A 25,565-nucleotide genomic window follows, 5' to 3' on the forward strand; every position below is an offset into this window, starting at 1 on the left:
GCTATTAGCAGTATCAGAGCCATCACTGCAGGGTATGGATGTATTGTGATATGTCCAGACAAGCCCGTATCCACGGGGGAGCTAGGGTGGGCCGGCCTCCCCCTAAATTTTCACTGCCCCCTAAAATTTTCACGGTAGGCTTGCAAATGAACTATAATATGGTTGGGGCGGGCCCGGTCTAACTTCTACCGGGCCCGCCCTACATTTTTGGGCTGGCTACGGCCCCGTGACCAGGTGCCCACCCGTGATCCGGTACAATTTTCATTTTATTTCTTTCATGAAAGTGTTCTTAACATCAAAGAGGACAAATAGATTACATTTATTTGTTTAATCATATCAATGGATGCCGAACTTCAATCTGAAGTAACTACCAGGGACGTACGCAGGGAGTTTCCGCCATCTTGCGAAATCTTGACTTCTGTAAATTTGGTCTAATTTTAGGGGTAAATTTACAAATTTTAATAAAATTTATCCTCATAATCAATTTGGATCCTTCCCCCCAAAATAAATTCCTGCGTACGTTCCTTGTTATTACTGTAAAATACTAGTTAGAAATTTGCAAGAAATTTTAAATATTTAATCGGACCCCTAAAATTAGACAAAATTTTAGTAATAAGATATTCAAAACAACAATAATCAGTGAACACTCTTCTTATGGTGAAAGATCACTTTTTCTCATCCATTTTTTTTCGTAAGTAGTTACGTCTTTGATGTTTTTGACTAATGAAGTGTCCCAGTTACGGGACAATATTTGGACATCTAAAAGTTGTCACTATAATATCCCACAAAGAGTTCAGAAATGTCCCATAGGATTCCTACAGCGACTCTCGTTTCTGGGATATAAACACGGGTGAAGATGGAATGTGTCATGAACATCCTCATATCCTAACTCTAACGTTTCTTGGACGTCCAAGGGATGCATTTATATGCCATGCGGGAATTTTCATGAAATTGATTGATTGATTGTTTAATTACACCCTTTTCAGCAATGAGTGTATATAGAATGAGATCTACAGATTAAAGTGGGATCTGAAACGTATAGTAGTACGTTCGACGTTTTCTCACCGAGAATCGTATCTACAACCTCATGTACCATACATTGTAATACATATATATATATCTCACATTTACTGACCGATTACCGTCAATTCTGGCTGCCAACCGATTACTCTAAAATTTAAGGTATTACTGTAAAATTTATGGTTAAGGCCATGAAAAGGGCGAATTTATGCCGTATTACCATAACTTTAACACTAATAATTTTAGGGTACTCGGTCTGCAGCCAGAATTGACGGTAATTGGTCAGTAAATGTGACCGAAATTGTTTGCAATGTAGGTGTGCGTTATAGCCCATAGACCAAGGAGAGAAGGATTCTAACCAAAACACTTACGTCAGAAACATTTTTCTTTCTTTTTAAGTTTACCGAACTTACATCTGCAACGCAACGTTACAGTGTAACCTTAGGGGAGCATGGTAGCTCAGTGGAAGAGCGCTTACTTCTGGTATGTGTGTCGGGGGGGGGGGGGCGGTTCGATCACCGACCAAGTAAGTTTGTGGTGGGCAACATCGAGTCCGTGGGTTTTCTCGGAATACTTTCTCACTCCACCAATTCTTCCATCATCATTCACTTGCCTATCACTCGTCTCCCTTAACCTAACAGTCATAAGCGTGGGACGTTAAACAAAGATTTATATTTCAATGTAACCTCGAAAATCAATAAACTTGAACCAGTGATCAGATCACGACTACAAATTTCAATTTCGTCTGTTAAATATCAACCGTTGGAGAGTGTGTGCTGCCATCTAACGATGTGATGTTGTAACTTTTAGAATTCTTATAACGCCTTTGTTTCAATAGTACAGGATGAGACAGAAGTCCATTACCGTTGTTTTTATTTTGAAACGGCTTGACGAATGATGACGAAACTTTGGATGTGGGTAATTGGGGTAAGGCGCACCAGATGGTGCCATTTGAAATCATGTCAGCCATCTGGAAATCTGCCATTTTGAGTTCAGGTCCAGTATTTCAAACGAGAAGAGGGAGTACGACACATGATTTTAGGCTAGAATTTCACCATAAATACGAATCTGAAGTTATTTTTCATTTAACATTAATCACCAGGATTGATTCCATTAACATTTGAACTGAGCTGAAATATTCACTGATTTACATTGCTTAAAAAAAGAACTTAAATAAATTCGGTTTCGTCCAAGAGTCACGATGTGACCTAACGGACGTGGACGTATTAACATTACAATGTTATAAGGGAGCTACTAGCATGATCCTGACAACATAACAAGAATAGGAAGGAAATCGGCCAAAACTTGTTTTAAAGATATATTCACGACATTCAACTGGAGAAACTGAAAGCAGTCTCAGTAAAGTTGTCGGACAACTTGGTTCGAACACGGAAGACTTCAACTGCGAAGCAAGGTCGTTAACCACAATTTGACTCCCATCTTGTATGTCACGTTCTTTCTCTGAAACTTTTAAATGCCAGAATGTCAGCGATACAACCCTACTTATAAAGAACACAAGAGTGCCGATACAGTAATTGAATTGACACATTAAAAAAATAAGCTATTTAATCTATATGCATCATATATGTTACTCTATATTGCGAAAGAAAGGAAGCATTTGTACTATGGTCGGAGACAGAGCAATGGTGCCAACCTCAAAACCTATAACATCCCACTTCGAAAGGTAAAAAAATCAATTTTGCCGTTGAATTTCCCACGTACGAGGCTTGTCTAAAAAGTATCCGACCTTAATTTTTTCCACGCAAAGTAGTGACTCTCAGGCGGCGCCACCGTGCACGGTGGAAGGAGAAACCTTAATGCGCATGCTTGAATTTTTTCACTGCGTTCGCGTGTGCGAGTCGTGAGCTGGTGGTCGCGAAGTGAGGTGCTGTTGGTAGTGTTCGTCGGATTTAGTGTTTCTCGCAAGATGATTGAACGAATTGAGCAAAGATACTGCATTAAATTCTGTCAAAGGCTGGGTGATTCTCAAAGCCAAACAATTCGTAAGATTCAGCAGGTGTTTGGAGAAGATGCGATGGGTGTAACACAAATTAAACAATGGTTCAACCGATTCAAAGATGGCCGCACATCAGTCGAGAGTGAGCAGCGTAGCGGCAGACCCCAAACTGCTCGGAATGCAGCTGTTGTTGAGCGGGTGCGAAATTTGGTGATGGCAGATCGCCGTTTGACAGTGCGGGAGATTGCAGAAGATGTTGGAGTGAGTAAAGATTCTGCACATGCAATTTTGCGTGACGATTTGAACATGAAACGAGTGGCTGCTAAATTTGTACCCAAGTTGTTGTCTCAGGAACAAAAAGACACCCGTTTTGACGTTGCACAGGACCTTCTGGACACCACCAACACTGATCCTGGGTATCTGAATTCCGTGATAACTGGAGATGAGTCATGGGTGTACGGGTACGACCCAGAAACAAAACAACAATCGTCTCAATGGAAGCATCCCGATTCTCCAAGGCCGAAGAAAGCGCGGCAGGTGCGAAGCAAAATCAAGGTGTTGCTGACTGTTTTCTTCGATGCCCGTGGAATTGTGCATCACGAGTACGTACCGGAAGGACAAACAGTGACAAAGGAGTACTATCAAGATGTTCTGAGGCGACTCCGTGACGCAGTCCGATGCAAAAGACCAGACATGTGGACAGCGATGAACTGGCACGTCCATCATGACAACGCCCCGGCACATTCATCCCAATTGATCCACACGTTCTTAGCCAAACATGGAATTACAACCGTTTGCCAACCTCCCTGCTCTCCAGACCTGGCTCCTTGTGACTTCTGGATGTTTCCAAAATTGAAGACGCCTCTGAAGGGATCCCGTTTTGAGAGTAGAGAAGACATAATGCGGAACACGACGACGGAGCTGAACAACATTCCAAAAGAAGACTTCCAACGGTGTTTCCAGCAGTGGAAGGATCGGTGGGCTAAGTGTGTGGAAGCACAAGGGGCCTACTTTGAAGGGGATTAGGATCCCAAATCTGTCAGGTATTCGCAACTATTTTTCTGGCCAAAGGTCGGATACTTTTTAGACAACCCTCGTATTACTGATTATTTAAGGAGCTCCTCCGTTGCTAAGCGTTAGCGTACGCGCCTTTGGCGTGGGAGACCCGGATTCAATTCCCGGCGGGAGCTCCTGTAGTTTAGATTCCACATTAATCAGTAGGTCCACGTCTTATATAGCCTCGCTGCTCAACGGGACGTTAAACTCAACATCAACTCAACTCAACTGATTATTTTAAAAAAATGTGAGAGATAATAATCAACTGTATATTACTAATTTTTTTTCAATATCTGAATAACGAGTTTTCCAAGTTATAAAATGTTAAATTGATTTTGAATTTAACATCCCTTTCAGCAGCGAGGCTATATGAGACGAGAACGACCTACTGATTAACCTGGAATACGAACCACATGAGCTCCTGCCGGGAATCGAACCCGGGTCTCCCACGCCAAAGGCGCAGGTTTATAGAATAATTTATGAGTAAGTGTTCTCCTTAATTGAGAACAAGTAGACCTATAATTTGTTGTCTGAAATGCAGTACAATGACTGCCTTTGCTCTTGATTTTTTGAGAACACATGATTAAGTCACCCTCTACAAACCACATGCACTTTCCAGATAAGGTACTTTCAGTCGAAAAACTGACAATCAGTGGCGTATTTACGATTTTGTTTCGGGGGGGGCTTTGCCTGAAAATGCGAAAATTCTTCAAGATATTTCATATAATTTACTATAGTAAGTAAGATTAAGGAGGCTTAAGCCCGGAATGCCCCCCTAAATACACCACTACTGACAATTAACATTGATTTCACAATTATTAATGATTTATATTATTCATTATCATGTCTAAAAGTTTTCTGTTGGATTATTAAAAATCTCATTAATGTGGTCAATTTCGATAAAAAAAATCTCTTTTCGAAAAATTCATGTCAAAAAATCCCATAGAATGGGATTTTTCCCACGGGTTGGCATCATTGAGACAGGGATAGGCATTCTTCTAACACTTCGCATCATATTATGTCTTGTCTTCATTAATTGACTTCCCCATAATAATCTCACTAAAATGTTTGATTTTACCAATATGGATTAAAATGCCATTGTTACATCGTCCAAAAACAAACACGCCACTTTTCACTGGAATTCAAGAGATAGTGGTAGTCGTTTAACTTAAGAGAGGATACCTCGATCAGAAAAGTATAATTATGAAAATCATTTATTGTGTAATATGTTTTATCAGAACAAAAATTATAAAAATATTGTCAACAAGAATTTAAGGAATGATCAAAGAAAATGGATCAAAAGATTGCGATCTTGGGCAATAATTAGTTTTTGTATCAGGGGCCACAATGTTTTTGAACGGCCCCTAAATCAAGTTTTCTTATTTTCTACGGAATAAGCACATCATACTTAGTTAAGTGATAGTTTAGGTTTAGCTACACTATATGTAGTTCTCCAGATATAAGGCATACAAGAAAATTTTGGGTTGAAATATATTGGATCTTTTGATCCAAAAACCCTTGATTACTACAATTTTATTTACGTAGATCTATTTTTGTTTGTTCGTAGAGCATAGAGGCTTGATACCACCTGCGATAGTAGACCATACGTCCATCGTTCATGTTTCGCTAGATGAGGGTGCTGTCCTCATGTGTGCTACACAAGGCTGTCCTGTCCCGGATTTCAGGTAAGTCTTTCTGTTCCTTATACTTAGGGGTCTACTACTATTATGGAAAGATAAAGCATTACTAAGGTACTGCACGATTACTTAATAAAAGACTGCAAATAATGTAAAAGAATGCCAATATTAATTTTAACATTCTTTCATACATTATCCAGGCTTGGGATGGGTTATGCATACTTATTGACATAGGTGTTCATAAGGACAGGTTCAGGCTTAAGCAGACTGGAGTTATTGATCTAAATTGGCCCCGGTATCTACGGGAACCCTGCACTTGTGGTTATTACACTCTAGACGTTTGAAGTACATACAACTACACTTTATATAAGATACACCTAACGCCACATTTTGTTTTGTACACAGAGAACAGCAGTGGTTTTTGCAATAAAACAACAAATGCAAGGTGGATGTTTCTAGGACTCTGGACTCAACTAGTTTTAATGTTATTTCCTTAAGTGTGTTATTCGATAAGCAGTAAGGAATATGGGTTTAAAATATTTAGTGCTAGAACTCTGGGTAAATATAAATTTGTTTCTGACATATATCTATAATTAGGTTGGTGCTAGTTAAATGTTCGTGGACTGAGGTCACGTGTTTTTTGATGGGGAACTTATCTCAGCAACACAGCACAAGGGTGAACTGAGGTCACGTGTCGATTGATGAAGAACTCATGTCAACAACATAACACAAGGATGGACTGAGGTCACGTGTCGATTGTTGGAGAACTCATGTCAGAAACATAACACAAGGATGGACTGAGCTCACGTGTCGATTGTTGGAGAACTCATGTCAGCAACATAACACAAGGATGGACTGAGCTACCGTGTCGTTTGATGGGGAACTCATGTCAGCAACACAACACAAGGATGGACTGAGGTCATGTGTCGTTGATGGGGAACTCATCTCAGCAACATAACACAAGGATGGACTGAGCTCACGTGTCGAGTCAGCAACATAACACAAGGATGGACTGAGCTCACGTGTCGTTTGATGGGGAACTCATGTCAGCAACACAACACAAGGATGGACTGAGGTCATGTGTCGTTGATGGGGAACTCATCTCAGCAATACAAGGATGGATTGAGGTCAGGTGTCTTTTGATGGGGAACTTATCTCAGCAACACAACAGAAGGATGGACTAAAGTCACATGACTAACGTCACAAATTCTGTACATGTCCAGCAAACAGGCTGGGATGTCCAGATCCGCAGTGCAATGTTTAATACAGTCATATGAAAGTGCAATATGGGAACACACAATTGCGAGTGATTTTTATTTGTGGTTTCAAACTGGGACATTCTATACAGCAAACCGCAAGAAACAGAGGTACATTTGAGCCAGGATTATGAATAAATCCAATTGTGTTTCGGATTGCACGTTCACAATAAGTCCTGTTCTTTACAACCTTTTATTATATAAGGATGAAAATTAGAAAAGCTCAAACTCAAGTGAGTCAAATTAAATTGTACAAACTCTACACAACTGACATCAACATTTAAAAAAAGTGAGTCAAATTAAATTGTCCAAACTCTATACACAATTGACATCAACATTAAAAGACAACGTAATTTTTAGACATGCTCCAGTAATAACTCAATTCTAAAATGATTTTTAAAAAAGAAATTAATAACATTTTAATTTATTTTATGCAAAGGTGATGCATTTATTCCTATATTTCATACATTATACAAGACTAGTTAATTAATATTTTTTGGTTTACTAAAATTAATGCAGAGAAATTAAATTTAATTTCTTTTTTCTCTTGTTGGTTGCAATTACGTGATTCGTTTTATATAACTTTGGAAAGGAAAAGAAAAAAGATTACATATATGTAAAAACGAATTCATCACATGTAGATGGACAAGGGTCTTTGAACTCTATTATACAATGCATCAAAGCTGAAAAAGCATAATTAAAATCACCCCGCTTTTTTGCAAGGGTAATTATTTTCAGTTTAACACTGCAAAAAACACTTTAATACAATGAGGTTTCATTGCGCATACTAATATTGTGTTGTTGTTTTGGTCTTTTCATTTATCTGTTTGTATCTTCTTCACCTTGTTTTGTATTCAAGCGGACCCCTTTTTATGTTGAACGTAACAATTTGTGCAATGCGGCAATTACGCAATACCGTGTCTACATATCTCTACGTGTACTGCAAGCCATTTTAACAGAGAATCCCACTGCAAAACCTCTGGTAACCCACTGACGTCTGTTATTGAAATGCCACGGAATAACAAGTGTATGTTGTGATAACCAAATGTTCTGCCTGTTACGTAGTATTTCGTTTTAGTGGCGTTTATTGGCAAAAGAACTGGTAATCTTTCATTGCTTAATAATGAAGAAAACAATGGCGGCTCTCGAGGGACGTCATAATAGTAAAAATTTAAATGTTATCGTTACAAGCTATGGAAAGAAATCTTTATGCAGCTTCAGAAAGCTCTATTCTTGAATCAGTACATTAGCTTTTGGTGTAAATTTTACATTATTAACGATGTGACTTTCCTCACGATACTCCTCTGGCAAAAAAGAAAAACTTTTTATACGCTTCAGTGGTGTAACGAAGGGAGATGATCGAGTCCGAACTCATTTCTCTCTTTTAAAGCACAGTGTCTACGAGGGTTGGATAAAAAGCTATAGTAGCACAACAACATAGTACAAATCCCTTATTGCAGAAGTTACAAACGTGTACATGCCTTTAAATGTCATACTTATGATCCATTACTACAGTGCTGCACCCTATTGATGGAGAATGGCGTCTCGATTGGAAAAGCGCTGTCTACTAGATGTTTCTTTCAGTTAAGGGAAGAGATCCAAGTAACAGGTGCTCATATCAGGGAAGTAAGGATTTTCAAGGATCTTTCATCCCCATTGTCAAAGTAAATCGCGCGAGATAGTGGTTGAGACAACGGGAATATTATGAAATACAGTCTGCAGTCGTGCTTGGAGTTACCGCCATCCCTCCATAAAGCAGGACGATGATGTTCTAAGAAGCGGCTGTTGTTTTATTTACTTTTAATATCACTTGCATATTCTCGGATTCTTGGTGTGAAAGACAAAGGGTGACATAAATTCAGTGGACTGTCGTATCAATCCTGACTCATATGATAGCACCTGATTTCATCCATGACATTGATTGTTAATTAACCAGTCATGTTTCCCATTTCAATGCATCATATCCAATTGCGAGTGTGTAGTTTATCCATTTTTAAAAATCTGTAAGATAATGAATCACCCAACATAATGCGATTTTGCAGTATCCCAGCACGTACAGCAATATATTTTATACTGCTGTGTGCTTTTGCCCTTTGTGGCTAACTTTTTTGCTGTGCATTGCTGATTCGCTACAAGATAGTTAAATCAACTCCATATACCGTGTATCGAGGACAGGATCGAGGAGCTGAACGCTCAACACTCCCAAATCCTTTTCGAAACAATGCTATTCAATGGATGACTGTCCGGTATGGTAAGCCTTTATTCCTACAGGATTATTGGAGACCCGTGATATATTTCCTACTATTCCTGCTACGGACCATCTCAATTTTTATCGGTGGTAACCCGTGACTAAAGCCAGCATGACTGGCGCGGTGCACAATAAATTGACCGTTTTTCTTGAGGCTACCAAGAATTTAAACTTCTAATGAACTGATAAACTAATAGGATATTGCCATATCCTATTGGGTTAGGGCTACAAATTTAATCCAGGACGCTTTTACTTGACATATAACAGTTGCCATAAATGTTTTCTCTATATTATGCTAGTATCATTCGAAAGTTTATGTTCTGCACTTATAGTACATTATAAGAAATATCTCTGTACATTCGTCTATTTTCAGGCCTAAGACAATAGGATGCCAAAACATAATCTTCGCAAAATTTACTTCAACGTATTTAAACTCGGTCAGAGAGGGGCCCAAACAGTTCTAAACAATAATGAATATACAATGTAACGCAGTTCCGAAAATTCTTTAATGAAATCTCATGCTTGGAAAATAAGAAAGGTCACGGGCGTCATTCTGTCGCTGATGACTAGGAATTAAAAAAAAAATACCGAAGCAGATATGTGAAAAGGGACACGAGAGTTTACAGAGAAACTCAGCATTGATCACTCGACCGTTTAGAGAAACTGGGAAACGGGAAAAAATGGATAAATTGAGCGAAAACAAAATAAAACAGCGATTTGAATTCTGTTCTACTCTGTTGTTGCTCCTAAGATATAGAAAAAATCTACAGGGGTGATCACTCCCTACCGCGTGCAGGTAAATAGACAGAACCACATCCAATCCATTTGTCAGGAGATATCCTCATTGACATATTCTCTAATTGTAATAACATAAGGAAGGTGCTCCATCCTGCTGGAACCATACACGATCGAGAAGTCTTGCAGATATGGAATAAACCAATCACGTAACATGGCGAGATACCCAATGTGATTCACAGCACCATCAAAGAAATATGGACCTACCAAGTGGATTGCAGATATTGCAGCTCGGATATGACATGTGATGGGTTGTATTCCAAGTTCTTCATAAAAAATGTGGATTTTATTTACTTCAGAAATGAACATTTCTGGTTGCACAGGGATACATTGCACACTTGTCCGAGAAAAACACTTTCCTCCTTGAAGGAAGAGTTGTATTATCCGAGAAAAACACTTTCCCCCTTGAAGGAAGAGTTGTAAAGACATCGAGCATTTCCCCACAAGCCTGTTGACGTTTCTGCATATCATTATCACTCAAATCGTTTACAAACAATGATTTAAATGCATTTAACTACTAATTATTCTTCGTATGCTTTAGTAATGTCGAGTATGGAATACTGAATTCTTGTGACCACTTATGAATGGACTTTTTAGGCCAACGTTCGACTGACGCTGCAGCCTCCACAGGCCAGTCCAATCCAGTCGTGTTAGTGGTCGTCCAGAGCGAGGCTTATCTTTTCTGAAACCAGTTGCAAAGAGCTTTCTTCTCCCACCGTAAAATTGTTGGTTTTGGAAGGGAAGGTTCCTGAAGCCTTACAGTGAAAGCATGCTAAATATATACCATTAATTTTCCTGTAAGGAGTCGTTCGTGAGCCTATGTGCTCATTACGACCCGTTCCTCCATGGTGTAAGTGGATTCATCAGCAATGATTTAGGTGTATATGATCACCTGAAACAATAAGAAACAACAATTCATTAACGTCTATGTAATACATACGAGGTGGCAGGACGTTGTGATCACTCGGTATTTTACACACATTCATACAGAAAGGAAAACTTAATGTTGTTTGGTAACCGATACATTCTATCAGTTGTTGAATAGCGATTCTGTTCCTAAAACTTTTCCAACGAAGATGTTGCATTCAAAGACGTGTATAATGATTGTGAAGTGCTTTCTGTACTTCGTGGCGGCACTAATCCTCTATAGCTTACTCAATCCAAGCGTTAGTAATTCAAGAAATCGGCGAAATGTATCAAAAAACTACAATATCTATGTTAATAGTTAGTCAACAGCAAAGATTACACGACAATAATATGAATAAACAGCACTGCAGAGGTTACATATATTGCAATACGAAACCCTGCCTTATCCACCACTCGTAAGACTTCGCTCATCGGCTTTAACTTTGTCCAACGTCCGAAGATATTCTTGTACAGACATGTTTTCAACAACCTGGGTTCGATCGATTCCCGGTGGAGACACTCGGTCGGAAAGATGTAACAGCTTTTCTCAGGCCAGCTATCCTTAGTGGGGCTTCTCTTGGGGTTTTCTCATGCACATCAGATAAATCCCGGGATGGTACCTAACATAATTGTTCATTTCTTTCCTCCTCCCTAATTTCCTGGGCAGTGTGATAACCGAGGGACGTCATCCCTCTTACGTAAAGGGCTAACATGGCCATAGATGGTGAAAGCTCAGAAATCTAATTCCTAATCCTAATCCTATTGTCTTGGACAACCAAGACAGAAGTCATGATGCCTTCGAAGACTTTGCCAGTACAGAAAGGCAATTTTTTATCTTACTGGGATTCTATAGTAGAGAGAACTGTGTTGATTATGATTTTTAGTTCATTTAATTCCTTTAAGATAACTTATGGCAGTTTACACTTACAATTGAAATTCCTACATTAATTTCACAGCAACTCCATACATATCAAAGTTTCTCAACCTTCTCCGGTCTGGGACCAGCGGCGCCGATTTCTGAATAAATTTGGAAGGGGAATTGTATTCAAATATGTGTTAACTGTCATAATTTCAAACAAATATTTTTTTAAAAAAAATGAGCGGTTCGGACGAAAATAATGTGACACTAAGCGCCACTTTAGGTGAAATTGAGTTATTAGGCGGAATGGGCTGTAATTAAACCACAGAAAAGTATGTAGGTGGTTTAATTTCTAAAATGTACCTCCAGATGGCAGGGAAGCTTGTTTGTTATGTGTCAATGCATTGAATTACATGGTAATGGTCAACCTGCTTTACCAGTTTACTCGAAAATTAGAAGATGTGACTTATCATCATATTCGCCCGAGCCGTTCACACATTAAGATTTTGGACAGGGCAAGCAAACTTTGTAGAGGGCCTGGCTCCATCAATGTCCAGGATTGGAATCCACTCATGCTTCACGGAACAGAGAAGAAAAAATATTAGATTTTAGATATGAAGCAAACGTTTCTTGAACTGAGGAAAAAAAATAATATATTTATTTCTTTCTGTTCGAAAAACCCCAAAAGTGTTAATTCTAAAAATGTGTCAAGCTTCGTTTTCATTTGACTTCCAGAACACAATCTTATTTCACCTAATCATATAGTAGATTGTGACATGAGGTATGTTACGGTTTATCCTGAATTTCAGAATAACCGTTCCTTACATCCTTAAAAACTCCTGAGCTATATGAAGCAGTTCAGTCTAATACAACAGTTTCGCTACCCGTAAGTTTACTCGTTACTTACTGGTGAGTCACGAATCATAGGTTGAGAATCGCTGCGATTTGTATTAAATTTGTCATTTGAATATACACGTATTGGTGATGAACCACACCCAGCACCAAAGAAGAAATATGTGTCAAGGAAACTCTTAATACGAATTGAGAAATTCAAATTTTATAATTGCATACACTTGCCTTTTACTCATATCAAATGATTTCACTAACACGTATGTAACTAAATAATCTAACTTTTTTGAGAATTCTTTAAAGCGTTGAACGATACGCATGTGAAGAGGATAAAATTCAACGTTATATGTTTAAGTGACTCTATGAAATATAGGCTATAATACAATATAAATGGGTATTTAGGTTTCAATTAGCAATATTTGGGCTTCCTTCTTGTCGACAGATGATATAAAAATGTTTCTTTGTATCACCTTCAATAGACGCACTAATTAACCATATTTGTCGCAGCACGACATTGAAGCACTTCAAATGTACCTCTCAGTCCAGAATAATGCCAGCTTGCAAATTGATAGAAGATATCCCATACTAATGACACCTAGCGGCACAAGCTATAACTACATTGGTAATCCTCAATATTATGTTTCCGCTTTTTGTGGTGGGGGATCCCACTCGTATATATAACAATCACCGTAACTCTTTTCCTATTTTCTTGCTCCTTCGTTCATTTACGTAGATCTGTAACAACGACGCGGTTTTATTTAAAAAAAAAAAAACACCGTATTTGTGTCAAATCGGTAACACCAGGTCTGTGTTAACCACAACACCTTGCTCTTAGAAATGAAATAAGACACAAAAGTCGCAGTTACGCTGGTGCCACAGGATTGTGTTAACATCACAAATTTTTAGCTGTGTACTCACTGTATATTAACTCGACGTGCATCATTATTCAAGCATGCACAAACGAGCTGGAAACGTCAAGTGTCACTGTGCCTTGTTGAGTCAGGGAGAAGAGCAATGTAACCAGATGACTATGTTCGAACGGTAACATATGATCGGTTCACGGGAAGACGGCTTCTGGTAGCACGAAAGTGGTTTGGGTACAAGGTATGACGTTAAGATACGACACATGTAAAAAAAATTTAAAAAAAAATGGTGGATCAACGAGAGGAGCGACGACCGTGGGGACCGACGACCGTACAAGGCGTAAAGTCTATCTTTTTGTAGGTGTTTATATTATATATTGTACTAATTTATTCTGATTTGACTTAAAACTTTGTATTAATGTATTGTATTAATCGTGTATTAATCTTCCAGGAGGCAATTCACCTACCTCTCCATGCAAACGACCGTTCTAAATCCACTATTTATGTGAAAGCAATGAACAGAAGAGCACTGTGCGATCCAAGACATTGGTATGAAATGTAACCCCAGCACAGAAGATGAAGTCTGTTCTTGGGACAGAAATTGACAAAAATGTCTCACTAATTCTTACCGTTTTTGCTCTAAAACCTGAATACAGACAGACAGATGGACTGGTAAATTCCTTCCATATGACTTCCTATAATTACGCATAGCATAAACCGGAGAGTTTAACCTTTTTCTTAATTTTTTATATGACGTCACACCCGTGAAATCGTTTCTCTGCTTTTCTCGTGGCAGAGATTCGGATTAGTTCCTCATGAGTTGATGCGTATGCTTTCTGCTTATTTATGTATCCACTGCAGCTTTTATTTTTCTTTCCCTACAGAATTGTGCTCTTTTTTTACATTAAGAATGCCGTCTTCTTTAAAGTAGCGATACGGTCTGAAGATTAATTCATGGTAACTATGTACTTATTAAAGGATACATATATGACAACTACTCTTCTCCCTTTCCAAGGACAACAAATAATTAAAGTGCTTTTTTCTCTTTGAAATGGTACAAAGACTAGAAAAGTATGTGTGTGCTTTTTACTTTACGTTTTATAATAAACTGAAATTTTAATGAAGTTCTGGATTCTGCCTTAGGGGACATCTATGCGTTATTATTAAAATTTAAATTCTCAATTTCATACCAACTTGCACAATACTTTTTGTTAATATGAAAGAAGAAGGGAAATTGCATGGGCAAACTTCGGACAATGTTTTCTCATTGTGTATATAACCGATAGCAGTGTTACGTGAAGAAGCTTTGTTTGGTGTGATATTTCCTCAATTATTATTGTAACTGGAAGTGGTAGTAAGGAAATACGCTTCGGACGCTTCAATAATAATTTTAGAAAATTGCTTTTCACCATTACCGTTTTTACGCTATACTGATTTAATGTTAAAGCAGCAAGTGGCTAGTTTCTGCAATATACGTTCATAAATTCAGTGTGAGTAGGCTAAATAAAATCATCGACAACATACGATACAAATTAGAAATTAACGTTAACAAATACTGGAGGCGGCAGCCAAACAAGAACGTCGATAATGAAAGAAAATAGAGTTGATAAAGGCAGTGTTCACAGGCAAACAACAACATTGACAACGGACAGAAACCTGGCATTGATAAAGGCAGTAGTGTTCAAAGGTAAACAAAAACATTGATAACGAAGAGAAACCTGACGTTGATAAATAAATTTAAAAAAAAAGAACAGTAATCACACGTGTACAAGAAGATTGGAAAGGGAGAGAAATCTGGTGTTAATTAGACAGAGTTCACAGGTAAACAATAACATTGACAACGAAAAGAAAAATGACGTTGATAAAAACAGCATTCACACGTGTACAAGAAGATTCGAAAGGGAGAGAAATCTGTTTTGATTAGGCAGTGTTCACAGGCAAACAAGGACATTGAGAACCGAAAGAAACCTGGCGTTGATAAAGGCAGTGTTCAAAGGCAAACAAAAGAACATTGACAACGAAGAGAAACCTGACATTGATAAAATCAGTGTTCACACGTGTACAAGAAGATCCAAAAGGAGAGAAATCTGGTGTTGATTAGGCAGTGTTCACAGGCAAACAAGAACTTTGACAACGGAGAGAAACCTGGCATTGATAAAGGCAGTAGTGTTCAAAGTCAAACAAGAACATTGACAACGGAGAGAAACCTGACGTTGATAAATAAATAAAAAAAAACAGTGATCACACATGTACAAGAAGATTGGAACGGAAGAGAAATCTGGTGTTGATTAGGCAGTGTTCACAGGCAAACGAGAACATTGACAACGGAGAAAAACCTGACGTTGATAAATAAATAAAAAAAAACAGTGATCACACGTGTACAAGAAGATCCAAAAGGAGAGAAATCTGGTGTTGATTAGGCAGTGTTCACAGGCAAACAAGAACATTGACAACGGAGAGAAACCTGCCGTTGATAAAGGTAGTATTCACACACGAACAAGAAAACACAACGGAAAGAAACCTGAAGTTGATAAAGGCAGTATTGGCAGGCAAATAAAAACATTGACGACTGAGAAAAAACCTAGTGTTAATAAAGAAGAGTTTCCTCCTTCTAGATCAGTACATATAGGAAACAAAAAAACTTTAGTAAGAAAGTATGACACAGCTGCGACGAATCCTGCGAGGGTACCTTATTTTGATAAGTGTCTCACCAAATGATCCATTAGAACTTCAAATTGATCATAAACTAATGAATGGCGTAACCTTTTAACAATAAAATTCAGTTATAAATAGTTTACTTAACTTCTTTATACAAGTGTTTATTTACTCTGTCTGTCCGTGTGTCCGTCTGGAAGATACAAAATCTCAAGAACTACTGGATTAACCACCATCAATTTTGGCAAGGGTTGTTAGAGGCTTAAAAGCTACGAATCGAAGTCGTTTTTGGAGGTGATCCGTCCAGTTTATCCCTCCGCAAAAGCTTTTCGTGAACACTTTTGGGGGTAAACTCTTAAACACTTTAAAACTGTGACTTTTACAATTTACTTACATATATTTTACTATTTTATGTTTATTATTATTATCAGGGGGTAAAAGTGCAGGGGAACGCGAAGGAACGCCTTCCCCCGCCTCCAAAAATTATGTAAGGCGTCTCCCCAGTTCCTAAGAAATTAGTCAAATTACAATGGGCAAAGATAAGCAGGGAGACGGCGCTACGTTATGCCGCTACCTACCACCCCCCTACCTTTTCAGATCCACTTTTACCTCTGATTATTATCCACGTTTTTTTTATTATTCTTGAAAACATTCTTAATTCTTAAAAGTTACCAAAGCTCACTCATGTTGGTAATCAGTTTCACAATACAGTCTATGAATGCAGTGGCGAAAATGAAATGAAATAAAATCTTTTGAGTTTTACGCCCCATGGTTATGCCGCCTAGGCTAAAGGAGACGGTGATGATGAGTAATGAATGAAATAATGTAATAAAGAAAGTGGGAGGAAACGGAAGAACACCGAGGAAACTCCCCCACACGGTGTGTGTCCATCACAAAGTTCACTCGGCGGGGGCTGGGTTGTACCCTCGATTCCATGCACCAGAGGTGAACGCTATACCACTGAACCTGAATCTTCACTTTTTATAGAATTTTAGATTTTGGTTGCATTCAATTCCCCACATCTGAACCTACGTGTGTGTAAAACCTCGTAAACGAAAACCCAATAAACAACGTGAGAAACTAACTTTTAAAACCTCGTATCGCATATAAGATACTGTTAAAGCAGAACGGTTTATTGCTCTCCTGAAAGGTTTGGTTTTAATGAGTTATGAGGTTTTGCACTTTAGCCGTCGTAATGTTGTAGGTTTAGTGTAAGATAATTTCCTTTAATGAGGACATTTTGTAATATGTTTTAATGATGTTAACATAATTTTCACACATTTAATCAAACAGCATGACATACGGTAAGTTATGTTAAATTCTAAGTAATGACATAATGCTCAATTTTAAAGAAGTGTTAGTTGACTAACATTTCTTGATTAAAAGAAACCTCAAAGGCATGTGTATGATTTCAACCCAAATTTTAAAACCCACAAGCTGCGGTACAAACACTTTTTTAAAAAAAAAATATAAATACTTTGGTTCGTTTACTTTGTTGTAGTCTGTCAAAAATAGATACTAAAAAAGTCACAAAAAGTCAAAAAATAAAAGAGTAAAACAGTCATAGAGGATAGAGATCTAAAAACATGCATTGACAAGTTCTTCAAATAAACTAAATGTATACATTAAAAATAGCTGTACGCCTCTTGTGGACTTCCTGATTTTAAACTACATCATTATCTATGTAAAGTATGGGCCAGTTGACCTTTTTTTTTCTCCTAGCCTAAAAATGTCATTCACTCTAAAATAACATGACATATATCAGCTACACAAACATATAAGCCTACATATATTAGCTAAAACAATATAGATCTACATGTTAAATATAACTCCTTATTTGTGTTTGTATTTTAAATTTACACATATAGTTCTGTTTTATCTTTTCAAAACAGTGATAAAAATCCCCATATCTCATGCATAAACCTCTCACAAGTAGTACGTTTAGGTGTTAATTTTTTACATTAACAATAATAATAATTTAAAATGTACTTTAATATAATGTTACTAATATCTAAAAAATACTCCAAGTAGAGATGCAAGGGCTCGGAAAAAAACCGGCTTTTTTGGAAAAAAACCTCGGTTTTTTCTGCTTCGCTTTTTTGCTTGGGAAATTTTGGGCTTTTTTGAAAATTCTGCTTTAAATTGATAAACCAGATTTTGTTTCGCTTCTCTACAACACAAAAAGTCATTTAATTAGTGGTTGATGCCGATAATAATATAAAACCTCGAAAATAAACTATGAATTTCGAAAAGATATTTCAAACAGTTTTACTTCTCAACATATTTACATTATGAATTCCAAAGGATTAACCAATGTATATAATAACATTTTTTTTAATCTCCTACATACAAAAGTAAGCAGGGTTGGCAAGAGCCATGGTTGTTTTTGAAAATGCCAAAAACCCGTTTTTTGGGGAGAGTTTAAACTAGGCTTTTTTGGTTTAAACCAGGTTTTTTTGGGTTTAGATATTTTGCTTTATGTATTTATATTACATATTGACAGAAATAAGTTTGTTTCGCCTTGGTGATATTATGCAACAACGGAGTTATTCTGGAAGAGGTCATATAAGCTTAAAGAAGTCCGGTCAGTAAATTTCTTAAATTGAGAAACTCCCGCCCTAGCCATCGGGAAAATCCCGTCATTACTCTAAATGTAAAACAATAACGGAAAAAATCCTGTTATTGCTTTGCATGTAAAATTTAAAGGTCAACGTATCATAATCAGTACGCTAAAACTGAGGTATTAAATTACAAATTTAGTGCGTACATATCATTGAAAGTACAATCCAAGCTAATGTTGGAAGCTACGTAGGCAATCGATAAATTTTGTCAATTTATATCAGTATATTTAAGCAACTTTGGCTCCTTTATAAAACAACAGGCATTCAGGTATGCAGAAATATACAATTTAGTTTCGTTTCGTATGTTCAGGCTTAACATCCTTACGTAATACCGAGGTTATCAAGGAAAAGACTTTCGCTTAAAGTGACATCCGAACCGCTACTTTGTTTACGCATGAAAGAAGGGTTGTGGTTCGACCGAGAATTGAACATGAGACACCTTGATTAAAAGGTGAAAAGGAAATAAAACTAATGCAGATGGTTTGATGTATGGAAACGTCACCATGAAGTTCACACGATTCGCATTTTTCGTATCTTTTATTTTTTTTCGGTTTAAACCAGTTGTTTATTTTTAAAAAAAGAAGAAAAACAGCTGGTGTAAACCAGCCAACCCTAAACGTAAATACTTCTTTTAAAAAAATACTCAAATAAGTAGCAAAATTCTATGTAGTATTTTTACTTCAAAATATTCCATGCCCTCTTTTTGGAACAAAATAAAATTAAAATAAAACATAAGAAAAATACTTAGATTTATATGATACACTTAAAGGCTGCACACCTAGAGCTTTTGGTTTTGTATATTCTTGAAATTCTACAGTTTTATATAAGCACCATCACGGTTTATTCAGTCCTCAAGTTTTCTGTATTTTAACAAGAGGGATTGAACATGAAGGGTGTGAGATAAGAACATGGTAACCCATAATTTTACTATTTTAAGAAATTAGAAATTTTCTGCTGCACAATCCATTTTCAAAGTCGGAAAGCTGATTTTTCACATAAGTCTATACATGAGGGATTAAACGAAGCGGTATGCGTTGTTGCCTATCTGATGCTGCGTAACTCAGCAATTGAAAATTTGTTAGTTACCATGTTCTTGGCTCACACCCTTCATATCATTATGGAACTCTCCCCACCCCACCAACACACACAAAAAAAAGGACTACGGAATATATTTAAGTTAAGATAAATACAACTGCACAACAAACATGATTGACTGGAGCTTTTGCGCTTCTATCGAGAAGTCCGGAATTCAACTCAGCATTCGACTATTCTGACAAAACTTTTCTTCATTCCGTCTATGAAGTAGAAATAGTGCGTGTACTGTGAGTTCGCTGACTTCATTTCTTATTGTTTTTAAATCGTTATTATTACTAATTACCAGGAGTGACGGTTTTGCGAGGGTTGGGGGGGGGCGGTCTTTCGGACTGAAGCCTGTTCCCCAAAATTACGGAATGTCTAAAACAAAGGAAATATCTATTACTTATGGCTTTACTCATAAACTTTAAGCTGCCGTCAAATAAAAATTACGAATGTTTAGAAAAACTAAACATTAGTAAGAAAAGAAAAACCTCCCAAAATACTTTTCTAAATCCGCCACTGATTCTCAGTATAAAATGATCTTCAGGGTTGTATCCGGAAGATTATCGCTAAATATATAAACGAAACGAAATACAATATTAGTTATGCCTGTACTCATAAACTTCAAGCTCCTCCCAAATAAAATTAGGAGATTTTAGAAAATGAAGCAATCAGAGAAACCCGTCCCAAAGTACGTTTCTAAATCCGCTACTGATTATTTGTATAAATTAGTATTCAAGGTTGTATACGGAAAATTATTGCTAAATCGTTGCACAGCTACAGTATAACAGAAATGTGGAAGTACGGTTAGACGGATATATTGAAAAACGTACGCTTTGACGGATATATAGAAAAACGTAAGTTTAACTTCTGCGTTAGAAGCTAGAGTACTAAACTCTTAGAAATGAAACAGACGACAAACTGAAATTATATCGAGAAGAAAAAATATCGATAACTCAAAAGTTAAAATAAAGTTAAATAGCCTCTAAAATTGCCCTCAAATACTACATTCTTCATGTTAGCTTTAATTCGTAAAACATGTGCTCCATCCATCTTGATGGTGAATTTTAGAGCGAAATATGGCATTTAGGTCATGGAATTCTTATCTAAGTATAGAATATACTATAAGAAAGCTATTTAGATAGAAAAATCATGAAAATGAAAAAAGCCAAAATTTCCAAAATTCTCGTTTTTTCCCAAAAAAGCCGGCTTTTTATGGGAAAAAAACCATCGATTCAAAAAAGCCGGCTTTTTTGCATCTCTAACTCCAAGTGCTCTACTTTAAAAAGGCGACATTCAAACTTCAATTATTATTATTATTATTATTATTATTATTATTATTATTATTATTATTATTATTATTATTATTATTATTAATAATAATAATAATAATAATAATAATAATAATAATAATGATAATAATAACCCAGGTTGACAGTGTATCTGAATATAAAAGAAGGCGTAACCTTCTTAAAATGGAGGAATTAAATCTATCTTTTTCTTTTTAAAAAAGCGTCATATTAGGTCTATAAGGTTTCCGAGAAGCCCCTGTACCCCTAAGTTTGAATATCAGAAAGAACAGTGTCAGTGTAATTTTAGTTGAGGTATTGGTAACACTGTTTTATCATGGTCACAGGCAACATTGTGTTGTATCCTGCTTAGAAGCTTTGTCTGATATCCCTACGTTCAAGATCACGTAGAACATTTCAGTTGTGAAGCCATGACTGATATGAGTGGTTTCAGTTTCATGGTTAACTACATGACTTATGAGTTTTTTCTTACAAGGAACAGAAATGAACCTTTCATCCGGACATCCGAATCAAACTTAGTCCATTCGATAAACATAACAAAGGTATGTTCATGCACTAAAAGTTAGGTGCCATGGACAACGGAGTAAGTCCCTGGGGTCCATTAATCCTGTTAGTATAAAGAAAATCTTAGACTCCCATTGAAATACAGAATAGGTATGAGGGGAAAGCGTGTATTGGTATACAAACTTTTCCCTCACATATATTCCGTCTATCAATACAAAATTTGATATACACATTTTTTATCCCCTATAATATTTTTTGAAATACATTTGTATTGTGTGCTTTTACCCGGTACCACTCCAGAGGTGCAAAGTTGATGGGAGGGTTTTCTGGAGGAAATTTTCCCGACATTCTCCCAATTTTCTCTGTTCAAGTACATTATGAACCCTATCACATAGCACTTCTGGAAAGCTTGTTTCATGCTGAAGAGAATGAACCATGGCTTTCTAATGAACAGTGTTGATGCAATAGCTATTTCACTGAAAGTCTACGATATAGGAACAAAAGAATAGGGATTTGGGATAATTTTAAAGCTATATTTACAACACTTTTGCACATAAAAGAACAAACCTTTGTGATTATAAAATAACTTCAAAACAAGTTACGAGTTATGTCATTTATCTCGTGAAAGATCGAGCTTGAATCTTAAGATTTTTTGACTTGTATCACTTTTGTCGAAAAGGTGCGCACTCAGAATTTGTTTTCTTTTGGAAGAGGTCCAACATGTGAGAGGGTCCAATAATACAAGGCACTATGTTTATGTAATATCGAACGGGTGTTTATTATACAGCAGGAAAAAACATGTATTATACAGCCGGAAAAAACATTTATTATACAGCCGAAAAAAAACATTTATTATACAGCCGAAAAGAAAACATTTATTATACAGTCGAAAAAATCATTTATTATACAGCCGAAAAACATTTATTATACAGCCGAAAAAATTTATTATACAGCCGAAAAAACATTTAGTATACAGTCGAAAAAAAAACGATAAGTTATTTTTAAGTATTGACACCTACATTCTCACGAAAAATATAGATGATTTCGGGTATTATGGAATAGTCGGGTAATATGGAATATCTCATCGTATCTCGCCTGTGAGGTGTTGCTTCCAAAAAGAGAGAAAAGAAACTACTGCTTCACGTTCCCATGATGCTCTACAGTCAGTCTCCTTGTGATTGTGACATTCGTTGTGTTGGTAGACGTGAAAATCTGATTTCTTATTCGCGAAAACTTTTACAGGTAAATGTTTTACAACTTGTATTTTCCTATTGAAATATAATAGAACAACTATTCTTTGTTTACTATGACGTTAAACATACAGAGTGGTAGTTTGATAAGCACCATTATCCTATACACCTTCGAATGCGTTTAACAGTTCTTTCATTTCCAAGGTGGCGTGGAGGGCAATATGGAATACCCGCAAGAAAAGCATGGTATTCCGTATGGTATTCCGATTACAAAAATATCTATCGGTATTGGGCAATTAAATATACATTTATGATGACAACAATGCTAAGTGTGTTTTTTAATATAGCAAATTTTCTGATGATACAAGGGGTGAGCTTGGGTGAGCTACAAGGGGTGAGCTACGAATATTGTCACCGTATTCGTTGTATGTTCAACAGAAAACTAATTTCTTTTCTATATAGCTTTTGTATTCCATATTACCCGACTATTTCATATTACCCTCCAAAGTGGGTTCTTTACAAAATATAAATTTTGCCCACCTCTGTAACGAAACTTCTTTATCAAGATACACATAAGTAATGCCAAATATGTAAGGCGCATACATGTTTTCCTTTTTGTTTCAATGTGCAATTATTAACTGAGTTATAAGCGAAATAAAAATGGTATTCCATAATACCCGAACTTCCTCTAAAAATAGATTGATTTTATCAGAAAAGAAATAGTACAATGATGAGTAAGGTCAAATCTATAGTCTGTATCAAGTATTTCTCTACTATACAAATATAGTTGTATTAGGAAAGTGTAGTTGAGTTACGACGTTTTGGGAAAGTCCGGATCCGGTAGATCCCCCGTGGGTACGCCCCTGATCTAGAGCAGTGCTTTCCGATCTTTTTCTTGTGTCTGCAACCTATCAATATACACAATTTTGCACGGCACCTATTAACACACAATTTTATACGGCATCCATTGTTGAGTTCTTCTCCAAATATCAAATAACATCATCGATACAGCGTAAAACCCTGTTTTTAGAATATATTACGCGCGTTCGTACACCGTTAGGGACAGAAACATCTCCAGGTTCGTATCCGTGGGGCCCGTCCCCCCTAAACTTTTACTGAGCCCCTAGAATTTTCAAGGTAGGTTTGGAAATAGGGTTAAGTTCCAAAGTTAGGCGTCCGTTTCCAGGAAAATTTTTAAAATTTACAGGGAAGATATGGATAATTTGATCGTTTGTGTGCTTGATAATATATAAGAATCTCGAAAAATATCTTTATTTGTTATATATAAATGGTCACAAACATAGAACTATTCGGCGAGCGGAGGGAACTACTTGGCGCAAGGTAACAGAATAGTTGCATTGTGGGAAACTAACGAGCATTTATATTATCAACATGGCGGCAAATATACCGAAACGATGCACAGGATGTGAACTGACTGTGTTAAATTTCGTGAAGCAATACGTTCATAACGAGCAAAATCTTCTAAAACTATGTGAAGAGAATGAATTAATGAACCTAACAACACATTGTGGGAAGTGGGAAAGGAAGTGACAGCGAAGAAACGTGGAGTAAGTTATTGTTGTCAGTACGAACCGGAGTACTAAGTGTTTTTTTTTTAAAAAAACTATTAATTAGAGTTTAATGAAGACTGAAAACAACGTGCCCTGCGGGGCTCTAACCCACCTTCACTCGCTAACGCTCGCTCGGCAATAATGTGTGCATTAAATAGTAAACTTTGTTCGGACGTGCAAGTGCACCTCTGTTCACCTCTGTTGTATATGCAAACGAAACCTAACCTCTCTCCTATCTCACGATGTAACGAAAGGAACCCTAAAGTCAGTTAAGAACGTAGGAATTGAAAAATTATGAATTTTAATAGCTTTTATGAAGATTTTGCTCGAAAAGTATCGGACACCCAACTTCGAAATAAATGCCTTGAAATGAACTATAATATGGTGATGAACTATATTAAGTTTGAATCGGTCCCACTACATTTTTGGGTTGGCTACGGGCCTGGGCATCTCGTAGTATCATTGAATGTTACTTCTCCAAAACTATGGAAATCAACATCTCAATATATCACTTCCAATAAAGGACCAAAAAGAAAAAAACTTAGTATTGCGCTACAATAAGTTTTAGATTCGTTTATACTTGGTATATGTAATGAAAGATTTTGCGATACCTTTGATGGTACCACACAACATCCTCTTAGGTACAAGATTAGCACAAAACGACGCACACTACTGTTTACTTTTCTTATCCTTAAAAAATACTGGAACATATATCCCGAATTATAATGAAACATTATCCGAGAAAATAACATTGAAAGAGAAGACATATCTTCTACCATCTAACGTACACTATCTTTGCTTTGGAACTCACCTTAATATTGCATGGAATGATTGTGAATGTATCTATTTAAAAAATGCTTATGATAAATGTTCATGAGCCAAATCGTCAATAAAGCTCTTATTTTCATTCCCGGTTTAAGAGAAAATGGTTTATGTGATACGTATATAGCAATCCAACCAGCACTAAGGGCGCCCATCAGGGGGAAAAGGTGGGGCGCTCGCCCCCTAGAGGAAATTGTACTTCAGAATATCGAAAATCCAATGGAATTTTTATATTAGTTACAGCAAAATTTGAAACTATTTTTGAAACGTCGCTTATACTTGCCCCCCTTGGAAATCACAACATGGGCGCCCTTGCCAGCACACGACGAGACTGTCACAAACATTACAATGAATGTGTATACAAACGAC

The 25,565-nt window shown here is 36.8% G+C and overlaps 1 protein-coding gene across 2 annotated transcripts in view; it reads left to right on the forward strand.

The window, feature by feature from the left end:
• The window catches only part of Dscam2 (Down syndrome cell adhesion molecule 2), a 558,607-nt gene that overhangs the window by 240,112 nt on the left and 292,930 nt on the right, over positions 1-25,565 (forward strand). For both annotated transcript variants that reach the window (XM_081742257.1, XM_081742256.1), the window contains exon 4: positions 5,601-5,718. In XM_081742257.1, the coding sequence (XP_081598383.1) occupies positions 5,601-5,718 (118 nt within the window). The remainder of the gene's footprint in view (positions 1-5,600; positions 5,719-25,565) is intronic.

This window comes from Thermobia domestica, chromosome 16 (assembly GCF_964235325.1).
Source record: "Thermobia domestica chromosome 16, izTheDome1.hap1.1, whole genome shotgun sequence".
NCBI classification, from domain to species: domain Eukaryota; kingdom Metazoa; phylum Arthropoda; class Insecta; order Zygentoma; family Lepismatidae; genus Thermobia; species Thermobia domestica.